The 25,103-nt window shown below is 36.4% G+C and overlaps 1 protein-coding gene across 6 annotated transcripts in view; it reads right to left on the bottom strand.

Moving 5' to 3' along the window:
• Window positions 1-381: 381 nt before the first annotated feature.
• Window positions 382-25,103, bottom strand: part of NELL1 (neural EGFL like 1) — a 936,371-nt gene continuing 911,649 nt past the window's right edge. For all 6 annotated transcript variants that reach the window (XM_035266029.3, XM_035266032.3, XM_035266031.3 and 3 more), the window contains 4 exons: window positions 16,846-17,039; window positions 5,716-5,892; window positions 2,856-3,080; window positions 382-1,253 (listed from right to left, as the gene is read on the bottom strand). In XM_035266029.3, the coding sequence (XP_035121920.3) occupies window positions 1,203-1,253; window positions 2,856-3,080; window positions 5,716-5,892; window positions 16,846-17,039 (647 nt within the window). In that variant the 3' untranslated portion in view covers window positions 382-1,202. The remainder of the gene's footprint in view (window positions 1,254-2,855; window positions 3,081-5,715; window positions 5,893-16,845; window positions 17,040-25,103) is intronic.

Below are 25,103 nucleotides of genomic sequence, written 5' to 3'. Positions count from 1 at the left end.
GTATCACAAACCACTAAGATGTAATTTACCTGAAGCTACAACCCAAGCTTGAATTCTCAAATCAGATAAAATGTCATTTGCGCATTTTATTCATTTTGTAAAACTTAATAACTGCCAATTCTTAAAAATATGGTATTGGCTCAAGTGGAAACATTCACTGTTATAAAATAACTACTGAGTGTACAAATCGATTTTCTTAAAGGTGTCTCCTTTGTGTATATGAGAGGCAATGTCGTTTTGTGGAAAAAAATTACTGAACAGGAAATAGGAGACTTGATTACCAATCCCAGCACACTGTAAATCAACTAGCTCTAAACAAGTTAGTTGAGTGGAACTCCTTAATTCACACTTCTATAATACAGGGACAATACTTCTGACATGTACTATGATTATAACTTTATTAATAACTGTGAAGCTTTGTAAATGATTAAGTACTACATAAATCTGACAGAGAGGTAATTTCGCTTTCAAAGCCAAGAAAGACTTTAAACATTGATGCCTCTAAATTGTGGGTTAGATTTTTTGTTTAATTTTTTTATTTTTGCAAAAGAGACAAGAGTCCTTTTTAAATAATTATTTCATTATGTTTTTGGTCCTTCCCTTCTTTGTCATACTTGGCTTCAGCCTGTCTAAGCCGAATGAGTAGGCATTTAAGAAAGTTCAACACTTTGAAATGTAAGTATAATGCAATTGGACTCTACATACATATTTTCATCAAAACATTTTACAGGGATTTCAGCACTAAGTATGCAGTAGATGGGACAAAAATCACAACAGGCAACTTTATTTTAGAATTTGATCCATAAATCAACAAAATAAATAAATAAAAGGAGCTGAGTCTATATCATGTTAGTACAGAAAATAAACAAAAAAAAATACATCAACATTTACCATGAGATCATTTAAATGTATTTGCAAATGATCTGATAAGGGAAACATGATTTACAACACGGGAAACTTTTTAACAACCATTGACTTAAACACACTGCACTGCAGGTCACCTAGACAAGGTTAGCAAGAATGAGCAAAGTGGTGGGTCCAAAAGGCAACCTCCAAACACGTTCCTCAGATGGAAACTTTGGTAATTGTGGTTAAAAAAGCAAAACAAACAAACAAACTAAAACAAACCACCAATTCCTATTCTTAATCACGTTGGATGGTCATTTTGTCCATTCTTCTGCGATGAGTCCATTTTAAACACTTCAATTATTTTGAAGACACTCCAAATCCACAGAACAACAGACTCTTCCATTCTGTACAACAAAGAAACACATGTTAGCCAGCTGAGACAGAATTTATATTAATTAGCAGTCTGAAATTTTATACTCAAAATAACCCTCTGCATTTTGAGACAAACTTCAAGAACGCTATAAAAAATGACTAGAAAATAATGCTAGGAAGAAAACTAGAGAAAGAGTAGAAAGGAAGGAAGGACCAACAGACCCTCCAGGGTACTGCTTGGCAGGATTCTGCTAGCAGTGCAATTTCACACACCACCTGCACTCAGTCCCTGGTTGGGACACCTCCCTGGGATTTTCACCTCTTTACACGACCTGTTTGCTGCACTTATTCCAAGTGAGATATTTTCCAAAAATAAATCCCTAAAATATAGCAATTTGTCATTTAAGAAGCAATTTGAAAGTACTCCCAGCAATCTGCAGGCAAGTCCAAGATGGGTTCCAGTAAGGTTTACATAAAATCTCATGGTGACTTTGAAGGGGATAGCGCATAGTTAGGTATATAAATACATATACATTTATTAAAAATTAATTTCAAATACTAACATAAATATGCCTTTATAATTCCACTTAATGATCAAATAGAATAAATAACAGAGATCTCCATGTCTCCTGGTCATTTAGTCCTCTGAGGCTGATGGTACAGATGGGACCATGAACCTTTTTCTGTATGAGGTCTAATATTATCCTTTTTCTACTGGGGCTACATCTTAAGATGATACTTTCCAGGAAAAAGAAAAAAAAATCTACATTTATAGCAGCATAAAGAAGCAAGTTGGGAACCTTTCACTGATGCTTGACGCGGAGCCAGGGTTTGATGGGACCAAGTAGACTCCTAGTTTTAACATGTTTAATCATGAGAATCTTAAGCAGATGTTTTGGCAGAGATTTGACATTAACTAATGATTATCCCAAATCAGCTACCACTCCAGCTCTTCATGAACTTTTAAGGGAGAGAATGGTCAGTTCTTTAATCTTAATGACATACGAGAATTTCTCAATGAAAACTCCTCCAAAAAGAAGGGAAATAATCACTGTTATTCGAATGCTATAGCAAGAGCTGCAGGTCCCCAACTTAGGCAATCTGATGATTAAACAAAGCAAACAACTTGAGAGGAGGTTTTTCCCTAACATTCACAATTTAATAAAAGAACTTAGAAACTTTTCCAGGATGAAAGGAAGTTGACTGGTTTCCTTCTTTCCTTCCTTCTTCCCTCTTTCCCCCCTCCTTCCTTCTTTTCATCCTTCCCTTCCTTCTTTATTTTCTTTCTCCTTCCCTCCCCTCTTCTTTCCCTTTTATTTTTTTTCTTTTTATTTAACATACAGGTCAAAAGAGCCTAAATCAGCCATAATTCAGCCTACAATCGATTGTCAAAATTCTATAGTTTAGAGGCAGGAGCAATTATTGTCTTTCATGCTCATTTGGAATTTCCCTTTTTATAGGATGCAGCTATGATATATTCAGACACATTAAATTCTTATGTGAAGTAAATGTTTTCCAGAGTTTCCACCATGTCCTATTGAACCCCGTGCATTCAGAAACATCAGGAGTGGACCTCCTGCAAGAGTTCTCTGGCAATTGTTCAAGGCTTTGATATCCTCAGAACATCCAATTACCTTGCATTTACAGGACGTGCAGGGAGATCTAGCCATCGTCCACACTGAGCCACTAAGCCTTGAAATGCCATAGCTGTCCAGGCAAGTTTTTCTGATGTCATAGGTGATGTTATCAGCTAGGCAGGGGTCACTGACACAGCGGGGACAACAATCCCCTTCTAAGACGGCTGTGTACTCACAGCTCAAGTTGGGGCAAGTGAGTGGCCAGCAATCTACCTCTCCTTCCTGCAGAGGAAAAGCAGAAAAAAAAATATGTCTCATTATTGTTCCTATGTATAATTTTATTCTGAAAGTCACAGAAGGGGAAAGAGAGCACAGTAATTCTTATCACTGAATGTTTCTAGTTGACACCATTATGGATATAATACACTTCCTCCCTGAAGAACTACTAAAGGTCTCCCTTCTTTCTGAATGCTTTTGCTGACCATATCTATACTGCAGTACAGAGAAAGAGTTAGGTCAGCTTCTTTGTGTGCCAAGCATGGCCTATAATTATTTTAACTTGATACTTATAATCACATCATGATTATAATATAATTTTATATTAATTTTTGAGCATTCAGGCTTTGGGCTTGTTCCTTTCTCTCCATCATGTTTAACACAGTTTTGGTCAATAACAGCTAATAAATAAATGAATTACGAGATACTGGCCAGTATATAAAGAGCAATTTTCATGGACACAGGGAGGGTAACATCACACACTGGCACCTGTTTCAGGGTGGGGGGTTAGGGGAGGGACATTAGGAGAAATACCTAACGTAGATGATAGAGTGATGGATGCAGCAAACCACCATGGCACGTGTATACCTAAGTAACAAACCTGCACGTTCTGCATATGTATCCCAGAACTTAAAGTATAATAAAAAACAAGAGTGATTAATTTATATTAAGGTCAAAAGCAGAACATGAAGCACTGTAATATTTCAATCAAATTTAAAGTTAAAATTGAGCCATGTCAGGAGAACCATTTCAGAATGGTTTTGTATATCACATGTGATTAGTGAACTTTCTAGACTGCAGTTCAACTGAAGTATCTGTGTGTCTCAGCATCTAGCATCTGTGGTTTCACTGAGCTGTCCACAATAAAACTATTTCTGTATGCTATTATGAATTATAATGTATGGCATAATACCTTATAATGTATGGTAACTTGTTTAATTGTTCAGTCATCTCCATAAGACTATGGGCTTTGTGTAGGTTTAGGCCACATCTGTCCTGCTCACTGTTACATCCTACGAAGTCTGGCACATGCAAAGTCTTGGGGTATATTTGTTAAGTATGGCTCACATTATTCTCAAGTAATTCATAAGTTATATGTTTAACAGTTTCAGTTTTCCGGAGAAATATTCATCTTAGGGGCTGGGATGAAAGAGGATATACCTTTGAAATTTTATCTATGAAAATTTCATGCATTAAATTAATACCAATTCTTCTGGCTGCCTGATGATTAGCTTCTTGGAAAAGAAATGCAATTTGCCAGTCTCATAAGGAAATTAATTCTATAGTTATATTGATTTGTTTTTCCTTGAGTGGGAGTTTTAAAAAATGACTACAATTTTTATTTATCTGAGTTATACTTCTCAGTAATAGGAGTGATTAAGAAAGATATTCTGTTAAGATTATCTGCATGTTCACTTGAAGATTTTTAAAAATTTGATGAAAATTTAGAGCATAATTTCTCTGAATGCTTGTTTTCATATATTACACATAGACTGAGAATCATTCATTCATTTCAGCAAATGTTAAACTTTTGGACACCCAGCTAATAGTTTCCATTATAAATCAACTCAGAATGTTCCATAGTTCTGACTTTACATATGGGACATCACATTCCTATTGCTAGAAATCTCTGTGATATAATTTGAAACTGAAAGAACCAGGTCCAGAAACTAAACCTTTTCTCTGGACGTTCTCAAATCTAATTATACCATTAGTAGCCCTATATTAATGGGCTTTGTGTAGGTATAGGCCACGTCTATCTTGCTCACTGTTATATCCTACAAAGTCTGGCACATGCAAAATCTTGAGGAGTATTTGTTAAGTATGACTCACATTATTCTCAAGTAATTGATAAGCTATGTGTTTAATAGCTTCAGTTTTCCTGAGAAATATTCATCTTAGGGGCTGGGATGGAAGAGAATATACTATAACAACATTCATTTTTTTTCTTTTTAAACATGTAGTGTCTGAAAAGATTTTCCAAGGTAGGAAGTGTTAAAAATAGTCACTACCATACACTAAGTACCTTCTCTGAGCCAAATACTGTATTTGTCCTTAATACGTATCTTGTGATCTTTGTAACAGCCCATTCTTTCCCTCAGATGTACTCATACACCTCTGTCCATTTAAGGGAAAGAATAACCAGTAAAATGCTAGGACTAGCCCAAGTTCATCATGTACAGATAGCATGTGGGTGGACCAGGTTTAGACTCTAGGTCTCTATGATTAAATCTGTGATATTTATACTATATTTGTTACCTCTTATATTGAAATATTTAGGGGTTATGGCATAAGAAATGAAAGATTTAGCTCTTTCAGGACTACAATTACTAGTCAAGGTTTTGAAAGGTTCCTTTCTTGCAGAGATTTTTCCTGATCTTGATTTCTTATTAGTAGTAGCTGTAAACTGTCATTGCTTGGGACAAATCTGTACCACAAATATGTGCTTTTTACTTTGTACAGTGTTTCAGATATAACCTGAATGTCTTTAGGCAGAGAACATGCCCCTTAGCCACAGGCCCCACAGAGCTACCTGTATAGTATTATGAAATATGGGAAACTAGAGCCCACAAACGACTGAATGTGTAACCCCTTTCAGAGTAAAGAAAGGCTCAACACCCTGTAAAGGAAGCCAACATACCAGACACCGACACTGCTGACAGCTATGCGTCCAGTTGTCTCCACTTCGATACAGCTTGTGACCATTTTGGTCTAAACATTGACTTGTAACCCTGGTGTCACATTCTGGGCAACAGAAAAGGTCAGCACTTGGATTCTGGCAATCACAAGCTGTCCGTCGGCAGAATATCTTGCCATCCTGTTTAGAAATGAAGTAAAGGAAGTTTCATCAAGTAGGACATGATGGACAGCTACACTGTAAGAACCAAACTTCTTGTCTTAGTCATCCCTGGCCACCTCTCATTCTGTTCAAAACTGAAGTACGCATGTGTGCTCACATAAACACACCCTTTCTTTCCCTGACTTTGCCTGCAGAGCAGAAAAAATAAAAGTAGAAACATTTCTAAGTTTAACAAAAAGTCAATGGTTTTTGAAAATCTTCAAAAACATGTTTGTTGAAAATCTTTTACAAAGGGGTTCTTAAAAATCATATTTCTGGCCAACAAGGTGGCTCATGCCTGTAATCCCAACACTTTGGGAGGCTAAGGTAAGTGGATCATGAAGTCAGGAGATCAAGACCATTCTGTCTAACATGGTGAAACCCTGTCTCTACTAAAAACACAAAAAATTAGTTAGGCATGATGGCACATGCCTGTAGTCCCAGCTATTCAGGAGGCTGAGGCAAAAGAATCACTTGAACCCAGGAGGCACAGGCTGCGGTGAGCAGAGATAGCGCCACTACACTCTAGCCTAGGTGACAGAGAGAGACTGTCTCAAAAAAAATCATATTTCTAAGTAAGAACTATAAGCAAACTAAGCAGCTAAAAATGCATATATGATCAATAACTCATTTGAGTGGAAAATCATGCTCCTGTATTTCCATGATACCACTTAACATATTCAAATACATTCATCTAATTATACTCCTGTCCCAACTGTGAAAAGAAGTCTGATTATACATTTTGTACAGAAGAGTTAACTTAGACCCAGCAAGGCTAAGCCACTTATCCAAGATGAGATAGGTAAGCAGCACCACCAATTATTATGGTTTCAAAATATTTTTCTTCTGCAAGATTGCCTTAAAGTTGTGTATTACAGGGGGTTATAATCAGGTGCCTCCTTCGACCTTATGGAAGTTTTCCATATTGTAAGCACAGTACAGTTTTTGGAGTATTGGCTCTAAAGACTCATAATTATAAAAAATTGAAAATCAACAGCACTTAAGCAGTAAGACTAAACATTTTGCAGCATGTCTTTGTTTTTATATGTCTATTGCTTATAGTAATTTATTAAACAATGTTCTTCATTGCTGAAAATGTAAGGCAAGAACTGTCATCACCCTTCATGGTCATAACAAATCTGTTGAATATTTTAAAAAACCATAGAGTCTTAGGGCTGGAAGGTACCTTAAAGAACATATAACCAAATCTCCTGACCTACAGTTGAATCCTCTTTATAGCAGCCATATACAAAAGTGTTCAAGTATGTGCTTAAGGCTCTCCAGTTGTGAATTCACCACTATGGAGAGAATTCAGTGTATAGCTCTGTACATGTCGTAATGCAAAAATCAGATTTCTCATGACTTCTATCCATTGATCTGAATTCATACTTTTGGTAATAATAGAACTCCCAACACTTTCTGTCATATTTCAATTCTTAAGTTTTTAGAAGACAGTTCTTAAGTATTCACTGAGATGTTTCATCTCTAGGTAAACATCTCGAATTTCTTAACCAGTCCCCATTGTTATAATCCTTTCACTGTCACGGTTGTCTTTTCTTTCAAAAGCTTTATTTACCATAATCATCATCATCATCATCCACCATAAATTTAATACTTACCTTCTGTTACACATTGTGCAGAGACATTTATATATATGATCACATTTAATCCTGATAATTTGTGGAATATGAATGTATATCTCTATTTCTCAAATGAGGTAGCTGAGAGTTAGAGAACTAAATATAATTATTCAGTAATGGTCTTTCAAGAAAGAGCGATTGAGTCTCACAGTCACTTTGTATTAAGCACTGTATTTTCTTTAATACAGGCTTTTTTCAATGAAGTCATGTGCTACACAATTAAATTTTAGTCGCTGTCATACTACACATACAAAGGTGGTCCTATAGAATTTTAATGAAGCTGAAAAATTTCTGTCACCTAGTGACATTACAGCCATTATGTAGCGCAATGTATTACTCATGCATGTGTTTGTAATAATACCTGTGTAACAAGCCTACTGGGATGCCAGTTGTATAAAAATATAGCACCTACAGTCATTTTAGTATATACTACTTGATAATGATAATAAATGGCTGGGTTACTGGTTTATATATTTTGTATACTACCCTTTTTAATCATTATTTTAGAATACATTCTTTCTACTTATAAAAAAAAAGGAGAGATAACTAAAAGGGCTGCAGGAGGTCCTCAGGAAGTATTCCAGAAGAAGGAAGGCATTGTTATCATATGAGATGACAGCTCTGTGCATGTTATTGTCCCTGAAGACCTTCCAGTGGGATAAGACATGGAGAAAGATATAAAGGTGAAAAACAGTGATATTGATGATCCTGACCCTGTGGAGACTTAGGTTAAGGTGTGTGGTTGTGTCCTAGTTGAAAAAAAATTAATAAATTTTTAAAAATTAAAAATCAAAAAAGCTTTTAGAATAAGAGTATAAAAAACATTGTACAGCTGTGCAATGTGTTTGTGTTTTAAACTATTAGACAAGAGTCCAAAAGTTACAAAAATTAAAAAGCTCATAAAGTACAATAGTTACAGTAAGCTAAAGTTAATTTTTTATTAGAGAAAAAACTTCTTTTTCTAAATTTACCATAGCCCAAGTATATAATGTTCATAAAGTATACAGAAGTGTACAATAATATCCAAGGCCTTTATATGCGTCCATTGCATGAACATTCATTCACTGACTCACCTACAGCAACTTCTAGTCCTGTAAGTGCCATTCATGGTAAGTCTTCTATACAGGGGTACCACTTTTTTTGTCTTTTATATGGATTTGTACTGTACATTTTCTAGGTTTAGATATACAAATATTTACATATTATTTATTAATATGTAACATATTATTATAAAATGTTATGATTGCCTACAATATTCAGTATAGTATCATGATGTACAGGTTTATAGTCTTGAAGCAATAGACTATATCATATAGCCTAGGTGTGTTGTAAGCTATGACATTTAGGTTTGTTTAAATATACTCTATGATGTTGACACAATGAAGAAAAAGCCTAATGACTTTTTTCTTTATCCTTGTCATTAAGTTATGCATTACTGTATTTACTTTCTTTAGTTGTGCCATAGTGTTGGCTTATACTGAGCTTAATCAAGATTAAAACCTCCCTAAGCCCTATCCCATCCTGTGCAGTTGTCTGTTTAGGGGCAGCAAGTATATAACTTGATGTTTATCTCTGTTGCATTTCATATTGTTAGATCCATTTCATCTCTTCTGCCTGTCACAATGTTTTATAAATGCTATTTCTGTCATCTACCATAAATCACCCTCCTTCACAGCTTAGTGACATCTGAAAACTTGATGGACTTGCCCTCAGGGTCTTTATCTACTTCATCCATAACAACGCCGAATAATCAGACAGGGCTTGCTGAGATGTTCAGTGTCCACTAAAGTGGAAACCTTAAAAGCTTTATATTCTTTAAGAAGAATGAAAAAGAGACATGCTGGCTACAATATAATAACAGGCTGGAAATGCATTGTGTGCATTGGCTCTTTTACTACAAAAATAACAAGAAATCATGGTGTTTCAAAAATATCAAGAGATGAAAGCTTAAACACACACACACATATACATTTACATGTATAGGCAAACGTGTATATATAAAGAAAGCAAGAGACTAGATTTTAGCAAATGAATGGAATCAGAGAATTCAGCTAGTCAGGGCAAGGAAGTGTTCTGATCCTAGAAATTTCCCAAGAATTGGCCTTTGGCTTACAGCTCATATCCCATTTTTTTAACTCACCAATATATTTTGCTTGTATCGTCATGACCCCAAATGACTCCCTGAAGACTCATTTTAACCAACAAAAACTAAGCAAAGTAATGAGAGCTGCGACATGAAACCATTTGATCAGCTCAGCTTCCAATGGCACACTGTCACTCTTCCCAAGCATAGAAGGATCATGCCTTGGGATCCAGCATGGCTGTCTGTGGCTGGCATCAAACGAAAGGATAAATTCTTACTGCACAAGAGGCTATGACACCCAATAAGAATGTCAGTTTTCTTCCCACGTCCTGATTGAAAGAATGAATAAGAATAAATGGATAGCCTCCAGGGTTTGTGCAAAATAAAGCAATTTCACATCTCATCAATTATGTGAAAATGCCAAATAGGCCCCTCTTAGCTTCTAACGTGTTTCAGAACAATGGATATGTTCACTTTGCCTTTGGATTACAGGGTGACTGTCAATAAAATCATTTTTAATAATGAAAATGTCACAGGGGGCTCCATTAATACAATGAGAATGCCATTATAAAACCTCAGCTCACAGAGCACAACCACACTAGAAACTACATTTGGGAAGAGTATGGAGCCCACTGACAATAAGCATCCTTTTTGACATAGATCTTTGAGGCTATTTCCAGAGCTTGACCTCTATCACAACTTAGGTGGTTTGAACATTCCCTACTTACATGTCAAAGATATATTTTCCCAATCTTCTCCCACAAAAGCTGTTTTTATGAAATTTTATACTACGAGCTCAATGACAAGCAATTAATAACTATTGTAAAACTTAATTGCTTCTGAATTTTAAAAAGTGACATACTTTTTTCCTATCAAATAAATAATACATTGTTTTCTATTATGCCATGGAAAATTATAGATGTTTTTGCTATTAATTACAGATTTTAATATGGAATAGTCAATACACTGATATATTTACTCCAGATTACATAATATCACTCTTGTTTTTTCTGCCATAGTGTTTTGTAACTTTCAAATCAAGAAAGTGGACATAGGTCAGATTATTTCTATAAATAAAATAGGTCAGATTATTTCTATAAATCAAATAGTAATATAAACATTGGGTTGAAAAACTGATGACCACGGTCCAAATTCAACCTGATGCCTGCTTTTGTAAATGAAGTGTAATTAGAACATAACCTCCCTTGTTCATTTACATTTTGTCTGTGGATTTTTTCACACTGCAATGGCAGAATTGAGTATTTGGGACAGAAGCTTTATGGTCTACAAAACATGTAATATTTACAACATCACCCTTTAAAGAAGAAAACCTGCTGATGCCTGATAAAGACTATGAAATTAGGGCTGGCAATCTAGACATGCCTACTCTAATTTCTTACACATAAATTTATTGGGCTGTGATTTCCAGTCTTTTTAGAAAGTATTAATTTTTGCCTTCAGGTCAAAGTCCATAAATTAGTCCCTTAGTCCTCTCTAACACCTGAGGTATAAACACAGTCAGCAATCATTTTATCCAGTTATCCCATTTTAATGAAGAAGAAACCAAGCCTAGAGAGGGAAAATGCCTTTTCCATGTAGAAAACTAATAACAAAACAGAACCTTATCCCTAACCTGAACTTCCGTAACAGTGGTTTTCCACTGTGATGCACCTTTGTATCATGAGGAGGCTGGGGGATAGGAAAAAATTATTTTAGATAAAATGATATCAGAAGGATTCTTGGGGCAAAAGTTTTCAAAGTAGCCATCCTCAAACTAGCAGCACTACCTTCTCCTGGAAATTACTGAGAAATGCAAATTATTGTACCCCACCCCAGATCTACTGAACCAGAAAATACTGGGGGTAGAGCCAGTGATCAAAGTTTCACAAGCTCTGAAGGTGTTTCTGGTGCAAAGCTTCAAAATCACTGATGGAGAAACATCACCCAGTCAGATGGGGAAGTAGCATGGTGTAATGTTCAAGCTCCTGCATGGAAAAAGCAGGGTTTTGAACACTACCACAGGAAAAAGAGTTCAGAAAATGAAAACAGATTCCCCTGTTCCTTAAGAGGACCCCTGGAGTTTTGAGTGTCAAACAAAACCTTCCAATGAGTTACTTTTTCCAAGATAAAGAAACACAATCTTAGAGCCTGCACAGCCAACTCCAGCCATCAAAAACACCATAGACAGAAAAATATTTATAATGCTTCTAGCTGGGTTCAAAGAGCAAGACAAAGCATTTTTATGAGTAGTTTGCTGGAATTCAGAAAGTTTACCTCTACCCTGACCCCAGGCACAGACCAGATTCATCCCTGGCTTTATCCTGTGAGTGCTATACTTAGGAAGACACGACCAGTATCCTGACAGCTTCTTGCAGATCAGGTGATTCCTCCTTGCCAGAAAGAGATACATGAGTGCACGAGGTGTCCCTGGCATGGCCATCCTCTTCAGTTTCTGGGAATAGGTTTACATAAACCAGATCAGACGGCTATGATCCAGGCAATCTCATGACAAAGGTATTCACTTTGCTTTCCCTTTCCACAGTAATTTGTCCCTGATTTTATTATAACATGGAAGTTTACTGGGTATTTATAGTATCCCTTTCCCTACTTATCTCTGTAGTCCCCAGAAAAACTCAAGACCTAACACTGATCAAGTTTTTAGTATTACTTTGTTTTTAAAATGAATGCTACTCACATTTTTTTAGCTGTATGAAAGCATAAAAACAAAATCTGGCCTTCATATTTTGCTCTCTTCCTCCCAATAGATTATCCAGTATAGGTATAGGTATAAGTGTAGGTGTACACGTAGGTATAGATGTAGTAGCATACAGACCCGACTTGCAGACCCTCGTTCTTACTCTTATTAGTGGCACCTGAATCCTGTTCACCCAAGAAAATGGGCATCTATGTATCAAACGCGTTAGGCAGGAGCTTTTTTTTGCTCAGAGAATAGGGAAGACATTACCACAGACACAAAGTGTCTAGCATCATCACTCATCAGGACCCATTTTTCACTTCTGCATTTTCTCCCATTAGATCTTTCTTATCTACCTCTCTTTCAGGCTTTCATCTTTACTCCTCTGAAACTTTACATCAGCCCAAGTGATTTCTTTCTCGTTAGTTTCTATCTGCTCATGCCATCCATCATGCTGTCAATCAGACCTTGATTGGGCCCTGCCAATTCTAAATGTCAAATCTCTTATGAACATTTGCTACCCACACGATGAAGTCTAAATTTCATGGCCTGGCTCTGTCTCTAGCCTTTCTCTGCTGGCTCATCATTGACTATACCCTTCTTATACTCATTTTGCTCCTGATATTCAAGCTCATCATTCACTTCATATTTCTAACACAATATATATTCTTACACTTCTGCATCTTTGCTCTTACGGTTCCCTCTTGTTTGGGATTCACCTTCCTCTACATCTTTACTTGACTAAATTCCTCATCCCTTAAGGTCCTCTTCAAAGATCTCTTCCTCCCTGAAGGCTTTCCCTGTTCCCTTCTGCATCTTCGCAGAATGTAAGATTCAGTCATCCCTCAACATCTCTGAGGGATTGGTTTGAGGACCTCTGCACAGATACCAGAATCACAAATGCTCAAGTTCCTTACATAAAATGGCATAGTATTTGCATATAACTGCATAGTATTGCAAATTACCTATGCATATTCTCCCATATACTAAAAACATCTGAAGATTACTAATAATACCTAATAGGATGTAAATAAAATATTTATATGATATTACTTTAAATTTGCATTATCTTTATAAATATTTTTGATCTGGTTGAATCCATGAATGTAGAACCCACAAGTACAGAGGGCTGACTGTGCTTCTGCTTTTGTGTTCCCACAGCAAATTGTTCATAGCTCTACCATATATGACAAGTGGTTAGTTGTTTTTGTATCCATTTCCTTCTTCATCTCCATGAGCTGTAACATAAGCACAACTACTTATAGTAAAACACTACATTTCCTTGAAACTAATCGGCTGGGGACATCTCTACTTTCCCACGTAGCACAGGCAGAAAATTAAGATGTCTTCCTAAAGTCCTGTATAAATTTATGAATAGAAGAGCCATAGATGGGTATCTATGAAAAGAAGTTGGGCTGTAACCAAGATTTAGGGATCAAGCCAAGAGACACAACCATTAATCATCTGGGTTTCTGTGGTCTAAATAATGCTGGAGGAACATGAGTTTTCATCCGTGCAGCAACCGTTCTGTACCTAATTAACTAGGTGGTCTGAAGGTGAACAAAAACATTGTCACTGCCAAGGAAGTACATAGTATCTAACAAAAGCCCAAATCCATTTATGCTAGCCTTGATTCACCATTGAACTCTATTCATCTGTGGACATGTTTCAAGGCCCTTTTTCAATTACCATGAAACACTGGCAGCTAACCTGGTGTACTGACTCTCATAGGGGGAGATAGCATTTTGCAAGAAATTTGACTCTACTTCTTTCAGCAGTAAGCCTTGACCCTTTGTTGGTTTGTGTAATTCTACTGTTTTATAGTTTGATGGCATTTAAATTTGAAATGTCAACGATATGATTGAAAAGATAGTACTTTATACCCCAACCTTGATTTTATTTCTTAGCTTCCAAGATGATGCCACTATAATTGTCCATTTGGATGTGTAAGTATTGGAGATATTTCTTATGAAATTGAAATAGAGCACTTTCAATTTCAAATAATGGAAACAAACAAGGAAGGCCACAAGCAGTTCATTTTATAAGGGTGACTTGCAGAATCTGATTCAAGATTCTTAATTCGGTTTCTAACCCAGGATCTCCTCCCCCTTCACAACCTCTGGGAAACTGTGCTATATACGGGCAATGAGTACATTTAGAACATAAACAAAAGATTTACCTACAGAAATCTATCTAGTGCTTTATTCAGAAATTGGGGTGGTTTGCAGTGAAGGTGCATCATACTAACAAAATTAGACTACAAGAATTGCTCATCCCTTTGGCAATTTCAGTCTAATTCTCATAAGACTTTGGAAACACATTAGGATTCAAAACAGAATAAATCGATTTAGGCTGCTTGGATTATTAACGCAGTTAATTAAAGAAGCTCTGGGAAATTTTCAATGAATAGTAAGTTCCCTGCTTCATTTTGGCTTAAATAAAACAAAAACTGAAAGAGGAATTTTACTCTCATACTAGTCAAGACTCCACTAATGTCCCTTGCCTATTCCAGAAACCGGGGACCAAGAAAGCCCAAAACGGATGTGGGGATATGTAATGATCATCCTCAAAAGTTTTAAAACACAATGTTTTCTTGAAATGACCTACTAAAGAATTCATCCCCATTCTGCTGGCTGAATGGGGCACCTACTTGCTGTCCTCTTCTATAAGAAATTATGGAAATCTTCTAAACCACAGTGAGATTTTTATTCTCTTAAAAAATTTTGCCCTTTGGCCTGGTGCAGTGGCTCATGCCTGTAATCCTAGCACAATAGAGGCCAAGGTGGGCAGATTGCCTGAGCTCAGGCGTTCGAGACCAGCCTGGCAATACAGTGAAACCATCTCTCTACTAAAATACAAAAAAAAAAAAAAAATTGTCAGGTGTGGTGTTGTGTGCCTGTAGTCCCAGCTACTCTGGAGGCTAAGCCAGGTCAGTTGCTTGAACCCAAGAGGCAGAGGTTGCAGTGAGCTGAGATCGTGCCACTGCACTCCAGCCTGGGTGACAGAGTAAGACTCTGTATCTAAAAAAGGAAAAAAACATTGCCCTTTGAGTCAGCACCATGTGGTTAAATATTATACTTAATAATTTCAAAACCACTTGAGGGAATGTCTCACTAGTCACTTTCATAGTCCTGCATTGAAAGTTTGACCTCAGTCAAGATAGATTATCGGTTACCTAATTGGTTTTAAATATACCAATAAATATCATCTGAGGAGTGTTACAAGACATCTGACAAGATGGACAAACTATGAACTTTGAGCCAAGCTATTGGAGTTCAAGTCGCAGCTTGGACGTTTATATCTTTAATATTTAGGACAAGTTACTTTATCCCATAGAAATTCAGTTTTGTTGTCTTTCAAATTAGTGCTGTAAGAAGTAAACATGATGCTGTTTTTTTGAATTACAAGGTGGTTGAAACATAGCAGGTGCTCCAATACGGGAAAACAAACCTAAATTTTTGTGTAGGAAACAAGGTTTATGTGAAAGGGGGAAAAAAACAGGTGTTATGGGGTAATGATCTAAGCACTTGTTATGGTGGCCCTCCTAACTAGGTGTCCACAGGTCTGTGGAGGTGTGACGGATGAAGGCAGATGAAGGCAAGTGGGTGACCTGGATGATTTCTTAAGGCTTATTTCAGCTCTGTTTCTTGGGAGCACACTGGGAATTTATCAGGAGACTTGGCTCTCTAAGAGGCTACACTAAGCAAGTAATTTCTCTTGCTTCCCATGCCCATAAAGCCCAAGATTAAATACTCCCATCCCAACAGACATAGCCATACAAGGCAAAAGCTACAGTAGAGCAATAACAGAGAAAAATAAATTGGCAAGATCAATAAAAGAAGAAATAAAGCACAAGGAGATCAAACACTTTAATGGACCCATTTTACAAAGCATAAAGCAAAACAGAATGATGACAGAATTTTATTTTCATAAGCATTAAACTCACTTCCAAACAACTTAATATAAGGAATAGTCCAGCACTGAGAATAACAAAGAAGACATCAATTTCTAAGAGGCCTCATACTATCATTATCATTTGTTCAAAATGAAAGTTCACCTATCTCAGCACTGGATGCAAGTCTGTTGGCCTTGCTTTTCTAGATGATGTCATAAAGTGAGCAAGTTCATGCAGGTGGTGATTTTAGGCAAACAGTAGTTTTAATCAGCAAATTTGTGTAAGTGTGGGATGAGGACTCATTAAAACTCTCACCCAACCAAACTTAAAGACACTGCAGGCTTTCAGCGGGAGGACTATCATTGGGTTTTCTGCCTTGCTTCCTCTTCTCTGCAGTTTCTTCTCAACCTCACACCTCACTTTCCATTAAGAACACAATCAATTCAAAGCAGGTTTCCCTGCCCTTCAGCATCATTATTAGCTGTAGTGTAGATAAGAACAGGAGAAACCTGTTCGAGAACTAAAGTGAATCGCAAGAGGGAGAGAGGTGGGGAGGCAGAAAAAGGAGGGAGGAAAAGAAAGAACAGTTTCAATTTCTGCTGAACCACATTAGCCTCACCTTGCAGGAGCAGACAGAACACCTGTCTTCTTTCAAGGTCCACACCTGGCCATTGCGCTTCATCCCCCCTTCATGAGGGCAGTCACCAGAGCAAGAGGGCCCAGAGGGGCAGAGACAGTCAAAGCCCCCTGCCAAGTTGATGCAGGCAGAATCATTCCAACAGGTGTGGGTTCCTAAGGCACATTCATCGATGTCTGCAATATATGAAGCACAGAGGCTTAGCCAAGGGAACTTAGAGAATAGCCATCATTTACAGCAACATTAACTTACAACATTGACCATTTACCTTGTGGCAGGTATTGGTCCAAGCTGTTCACATGCATTATCTCATTTACACTGCAAGTCAGTTCAGTTCTGTGTGAGCGGATTTGTCCTTATTCCTATTCTGCAAATAATGGAGCTGAGGTTTATAGACTTAAATAGCATTACTATCGTCATACAGCTAGTAAGTGGCTGATTTGAGACTCAAACCTACAGGTAGCTGCCTGACTCCAATTACTAAAACACCCAGTTGTAGTTAGGAACTGTTTTTAGGATGTTCTTAAGAACAATTTCATCCAGAGGCCATAAACACTGTTAATTCATTAACAGTATGCATACACCCCATGGAGATCTGGGTCTTTTAGAAAAGATGTGAATATATTAGCCACTGAGTAGGAACAAGTGGGAAATTTGGGCAACCTTGAGACAGTTAGACTGCTCCTAGATCCTACAACCAGGGCTGAAGGAATCAGGAACATTTCTTGAGAGGAGCCTTTTATAATCAAAGCCTTACTATCCAAATAGCCAGCAGAATTTTTGTCCATGCATAAAAAATAATATCAGAGCTACATGGATGGATGCTGATGAAATATATTGTCCTGCTCTTTATTGACAGTCCAGAATTGAATAAAAACATAAATCCAGTCAGAACATTCTGACATTTAAAGCTTGAGTGACCTTAACAATGTCTTAAACACAAACCTGTCCAACCCTGGTTTGAGTCCTTCCACAAAAGACAATCCATTACCTTACAAAATACCTAATTCCACCTTTGACTAACTCTTTTGGAAATGTCTCCCTTAAACTGAGATGAAATATATGACCAAGTAACTTCTACTCATTGGTAGAAGTACTGGTACTTAGTGTCTGACGGCATTCGAGAAGTGTCTGCTAGTCTACTTGGTTTTGGTCTACCTGCTATGCATAAGTTTCTTTGCACATGGCGCAATACAAAGCAGATGAAATTAAGAAATTCTAATAATATTTCTAGAAGCTACTTCTTTCCAAGATCTACTTTTTGTCTTTGTCTTACCAATTTTAGCCTTAGTTAAGACATTTCATTAATGAGCAATGACTTCTCCTTTGAAAATTATAGAAAAGATTCCAAATTATGATGCCTATATTCCAAGTCAATTAATATCAAGCCTCACTATATCAGCTCACTGTTACTAGCCATGCCCAGGCCATTCTCAGTGCGTCTGAACGTATGGTGCTCCTTTCTTATGGCCTCTCTTTCCATTCTCTTATTCTTCTCAACTAAAAGGAGCATTAAATGTGGGAGTCAGGTGACCAGTGTTTGAAACCAAGCTCTTACTTTTTAGTTGAGTGCTTACATATATAGCCATTTTACACATAACTGTATATTCTTTGACATGTTACTTTGCTTTTCTCTCATTTATCTTCTATAGACACTATAGCCACCCAGTCATGGTCTTGCAAAAATTTTAAAACCCAGCATAGCATACAAATGCCACCTAACACTTCAATTGTTATCTTTTGTCCCCTCCCTTTTCATTCAACATAAATGAATACAAAATTTCAGTTAAATGGAAGGAATACATTCCAGAGATCTATTGTCAAACATGATGACTATAGTTAACAACAAGGTATTGTATTCTTGAAAATTGCTGAGAACACTTTTGCCAAAAAGAAATGTGTATAAAGTAACACATATATTACTTAGGTTGATTATGTAACCATTCCAGAATGTAATCCTGTTTCAAAGCATCATGTTGTATACCATAAATACATATAAATTTTGTCAACTGATCTTTTTTTAAAAAGCAATAGGAGATCCACAAAGAGGCCATATTGTTTCCTATGAAACAACGGTGGCTTAGAACATGATTTTTCTTATTAAGGGGGTACTCTCTCTCTTTCTCTACTTTTTCTCGGCCTATAGGGAATGAGGTGAGGTATAAATCATTTGATAAGCACTTTCCTTGCTGTGCTACTTTCACTCCTACGCAGTCTTCAAAATTCAGGTTAAGCATCACCATCTCTTATATGACAAGACAATCACTATAGACATTTTGCTTTCTCTGTACCTTAAACAAAATTCTATCCTTGCATTCATCTCTCAAGAGTTAAATGTTTAGTATATCTACCTCCAGAGAGAGTGAGCTCATTGAAGGCAGACACTAAATTTTATTTATCTTTCTCTTCCCAGTGCAGACGATAACAGAATACTATATGGATGTCCAATGTATTTATTCCATTTAATTTATTCCATTTTTATTTCCTTTCCTAGGAAATTCACAGACTGAGACTATGATAATGCCTACTTTGTCAAAACGTGTTCTCTAGAGTGTTCAATAAGTATAAGGCATAACCACAACCCTGCCCCTCCCTTCAGGGAACACATTTTGTTGTTGAGTTCGCATCTGTGAAGGCCCTTGGGTCTAATTTAAAGTAGAAAAAATACAGCAAATTAGTAACCACATTGAAGTAGGGGCAGTGCCCTGCCCCTTCCCCAGGAAAAAAATTTGATTTTCTGTCAAATGCTTGAGAACAAGGGCAGAGGAAGCCATTAACAAATGGCTCCAGAAATCGTCTGGAAGTATAATTTCAACCCAGCCACCATCAGTGGCTACAGAAGGGCCTGTAATTTATGGCTTTCTCTAAAATAATGTCTAAATTGACAACCAATGCCCAGCTACATTATGCTTTTAAAATATTTGGTTATTTTGCATTTATAACATTGCAAATATATTGGTAGTGATTTTCTCTCATAAATTAAGAAGGCTGTGCATAAACATACCTATTGTGCACAATAAAAACAGGGCACAAAACCAGAATTTGCTTCCATTTCTCCAGAATGAAAAGATTTCACAGTTGAATATAGGACCATATTGCCTACAGAGTTCCATGTAATTGCTTTACTTATGACACAGAAATCTAATTCTGCTTCCATGCAATTTAACAGATTTATGGAAAGCCAGATGTTAGCAATTATGGAAACCAACATTATTCATATTCTTAGTAATACAGACCTGTTTGCTCTGCACAAACTCAACTTAATCTATTATACATATCCCAAGGCATCCAACGGGAAGAAGCACCCTATTTACATATTGCAACTGTTGTTCTCTGCTGAGCAAACACAAAGTTATTCACTCATGAGACTTACCCAAATCATCAGACAGGCCTCCCAATGACAAACAGGCAATGAAAGAAAGATGGGATGAAGTATTTGAGTATTTTGTACTCAAATCTATTATCATTAGAATGTACTTGTTTTTTCTTATTGTAAATAACGAATGGCTGTGATCTCTTTGTGTTTCTTCTTATAAATTCATTATTTAAAATGCTTCATGCTCCAATGAATTTTTTTTCAATAAAATTTCATGGCTAAGCTTGCATTAGAACTAATTTTCTTGCATTAACATTTTCACAATTTCTGAAAGCTATTATTATTGTACTGAATTTTGCTCTTAAAAAAAAAAAAGTCTAGTTGTGCCAAGTCAATCTGCTTTCTTCTTTGATGTGAGGTTCTTAGGTTACTTGGACATGTAAGAAAATGTAATTCAGAAATGTTTATATCAGCAGCAATCAGACCAGTCCCAACCTAGCTGCAAACAATTTCCCTACCCTTCAAGACAAATGGCTCTGCAGAAGTTTTAGCAGCATAACAACTGTACTAATACTTGCCTCAGGAGCTAATAGTTCTACAGGTTGATTTCAGAGATCAAAGGAAACTTTTTACCAATGGTTTGGTAACAGATCAAAGGGGTGAACTTTTTCATTACTCCATATTTCTCTTTCTTGAATAACTTTCACAGTACACCTAGTCTTATTTTCAAACTCAAATTGATGATGTGTCAGAAAACAAAACTTTACCTCTGGTTTAAACATCCAGCTGTGTGTGTGTTCCCATGTGGAAATCATTACCAGACATGAGTGGCTCAGGAATGAGCAGAGAGCTTGGGGATTTATTAATGACAGACAAGCTAAAGCATAGATGCCTCTCTGATAGCTAAAGCAATATTGCTTTCTACAGTGGCAGAGAGAAAATTATGGGGTAAAATATACATATTACACATTAGCAAAAGAAATAAAATAATCAAGTAGCAAAATCTGAAGTCTGATGTAACTTGCAAAATAAAAGGCTAATGAAATTTTAACCTGCACAAGGAATTTCAAATCCAGAATAAGCAGTGGCAGCCATGTTCTATCATGTGCTGGCCATGCCACATTTGGATATTGTATTCCCTTTAGCACACAGACTATGAAGAATGAGGCTGTCACACTTAGAACACATCAGAAGAGATCCATTAGCCTGATGAGGGGCTCAAACTCATCTCACTTTGGCAAAACACAAGATGTTTAGCCTGAAAACAAAGACTAAAGGAAGAGATAAGTGAGCAATAGCTTCATCTATTTGAGATGCTCCTATGTATCTTTTAGGAAGAATTTTCAATATTCCTTTAGTATTACCTCTTCATTCCCTATTCCAGTCCCCAAATCTCCCCGAGTCAGGAAGAAACCCTTTTCTATGTTGTTCCCCTGTTTGGTGTATAATTTTGTTTCTTTGCAATGAATCTTCCCCATTCTTTTAATTAAGTAGACTCTCTCTTTTGGCAAAGGAAAAATAAAACACTGTTTTGGCTCACTATTTCCTTGATCCAGATTTTATTTCCTAGTATCTACAACTAGCAGCTCTCCCCATTTACTCATTTATTCTTTCCTGAATGTGTGCAAGCTTCCATGGGACCCTCTTCTCAAAGGCTAAATCTTGAAGTTTCTTATAACCACTAATTTGCAAAATCATCACCCTTGCTTAAAAAATATTATAACAAATACTGTTATTGATTGTTTCAGCCTAAGAGCTCCTCACTCTTTGATGCTTCTGGAATATAATATTGACCTCTTCATCCTATTATCTTTTCATTATTTAGTCACTAGTACTCATCAATCAATAAATGAATTTCCTGCATATTTACTGAGTATCTACTCTATGCCAGACACACTGCTAAGTGCTGGGGAAACAATGGACAAAGAACCCAGATGGGATTCTGTAAGTATTGACTTCATAATTATCTCTCACTTCAAAAAACTATTTGTGTATCCTAAGGTTCCATGTCTGATCCTGGTTTCTCTTTCTCCTTAGTGGAAGCAATATAGTATACAAATTAAAAGCTGAAGCTTTGTAATCCAGAAATGTGGACACCGTTTTGCCTGGCACTGAGGGAGTTTCCAAGAGAGCTGACTTTCAGCACTAAAACTGAGAAAGTTCCAGCCATACAGAGCCAAATGAGTCAACTCTGTCCCAGGCCCATCCCTGCAATTTATCAGCTGTATGACTAAAAATTACCTAACATCTCTGAATCTTGGTCCCATCATGTGAAAAATGTAGATAAAAATATACCTCATACACTAATTTGGGCAAGTACATAATAATATGCTTGTCATGTCATGTCATAATTGCTCAAAAATGATTAGTTATTATTATTGTTGGTCTTGTTCTTGTTTCTATGATTTTTCTCTCATGGATTTAATGTCATTTAATGAATTGCAGTCTCCCATCTCTTCAGGACATATACTCAGACATACTCAAATCTGCACCATTAGTCCTGATCTCTTATGATGCAGCCAGCCCAAACATTTATTAATTTGCCAAGGATTTTCATGTGAATTCTGAATTCTCATACAAATACACATGGCTTTGATTAGCACACTGGCTAGTCATACCCAGAAATGTTAACATTAGAAGCTTTCTCTGAGCCTTAATCTGTAAATGTAATGTTAAGTGAAACATGTTGAAAAACACAATTTTCTTATGCTCCATAAACTTGCTTTGGTCAGTAATTATGTTTTATTGATATGATGTACAAATTTAGATGTTTTACTGTAGATAAAAAAGTTTCTTCTAAATTAATCAAGTTGGCTTACTTTCTGCTATGAACAAGTCATGCTTCTTTAACTAGTGATTAAATCTGCTTAAAATCAATACAATTCTGACCAGCAGAGAGAATAAATAAAAAATCTATAAATATTGAAATACTTGCTGTTTAAAGAGAGTTTTACTGCACAGAGGCTATAGTATTGATGTCAACAACCCAAAATTTATATGTTTTTATATATCTGCTTATGAGTAGGAGGGTTGTTTGTATTATTGCTACAGTCTACTAAATGACTAATACCTGGCCATACACATTCTATTGTTATAGCCATTATATTGTTTAATGTCTTTAACAAAATTTCATCCTTTGCAGAAGAGAATTACCTTTTCTGCATTTTAATTTTAGGCTGCCTGTATCTGCTTTATATTTTCTTGTATGCTTAGCTGTAAGCATTCTATCTTTTCTATCTTCCTTACCCATTCAAATTTGTAAGAGTCTGGTCTTATCTTTGTGTGTCTTTTACAATGTCTTTTACCTTATAAGAAATGCATAAACATTTGCTAAATTTAAATTTGGTGAGCTGTGGTTGAAAAAGAACGCTTGGATGGCCCATGGTTCTCTTTGGTAAAATGTATGAGTTACAGAAAATGTTTTCTAAGATCTTGTCCATTTCCAACTTGATATGATGACTTTTCACCTCTGTAAGGCTGAGCTTGAAATTCAAGTGTTAGAATATGAGTGGTGACAGAAGAAGAGCACAATAGAGGTGAAGGAAAGAACTAGCATTGGGACAACAATGCATTTTTCAGAATTAAACAATTCTCTTGGACATTCCACAATTATTGAAACATTTCTGCGTTCCTTTAATGAGTATTTGTAAGCAATTGCCAATGAGAGGAAGCAACATAAGGAAGAAACATGTTTTTCGTGTCTGCATTGAAGTCTTGGCAATGTTATCCTCAGTGACAAATACACAGGGAATCCAGCCAAGGTGAAAACCAAAACTAACTCTCTGTTTTGACAGATCATTCTCTCAAGCAAGTTGTCAGATGAGGAATTATTTCGTCTCTTTTCTATGCCAAGGAAAGGTCTTAGGCACAGGGAGGTTACAAAGTAATTTCATTCAGTCCTGCAATTTACACAGGCATCCTGCAATTTACACAGAAGTCAAAGGTCTAAAATCTTTGTCAATGCAGAAATTCTCAAATCAGGTCTTAATGTAAACAACAGGAGAGTTAGATTACAGGAGCTAAGAATTCCAGGTCCTTTCATGCATATAATTTATTATTTCCTTTCATTGCCCTGCATAATTATAGTTTGTAATTTCTAAGGGTTTGTCAAGGCTTTTCCAAAAACTATGTCCTAGTAGAGGAGTTAAGTCATTGATCAAGGACAGTAATTTGAACCATCATTCCAAGGAAGGCAGTATCTGCAGAAAAGACAAACAAGCTAATTAATAAATCTTTATTTGATCTCATGGTATCTTTTCTTGGAAGATTTTATCCATTTGAATCTTGATCTTCTCTTCATATTTCTTTTTAAAAATGCTAAAAAAAACTAGTTTAGTAAAACAGGTCTGGGGCTGCTTCCTATTTTGAAAGGAAGATTCTATGAAAAAATCTATAAGGCTTTTGCGGGGACAAGGGAAAGGAAGCACAGAGGAGGAGGCTGGAGTCCACTACTCTAGACTTTTGAGAATCAAATTCTTTTTATTTAAATTTGTCTTTCTTTCTGCATTTCTTACTCTAAGGGAGGTAAAACCATATGAGCCAAAATTAAGTTGATTTCCAAGGAAAACCAAAGTAGGCCACTGACAAAGATCCTATCTAGGACTGAACACTAGTCAGACTCCTTTGAACAGACCCTCTGACAAATGATTTTGTCCACCCTATTCACCAACTCCCATTAAAAGGCTCCAACAAACAATAATATTTTTTTCTAACAACTCAAGGTCACGTCTCTAGGATGGCAATTCCAAACCCCTTAAGTTTCTGCCTGGAAGAGGTAAAGGCTGCCAAAATAATTTACTGTTCGTTTCAGCCAATACTTGAAAATAGGACCCCTCCCCTAGTCTCTGTGGAGGAGATGAGTCTAACTTCTGTAAGTGTCACTTAACAAATTCAGATGGGTTTCACATAAACAAACCTACCCTTT

This window comes from Callithrix jacchus, chromosome 10, assembly GCF_049354715.1.
Source record: "Callithrix jacchus isolate 240 chromosome 10, calJac240_pri, whole genome shotgun sequence".
NCBI lineage: Eukaryota > Metazoa > Chordata > Mammalia > Primates > Cebidae > Callithrix > Callithrix jacchus.
This window is presented reverse-complemented; position numbering and strand designations above follow the sequence as displayed.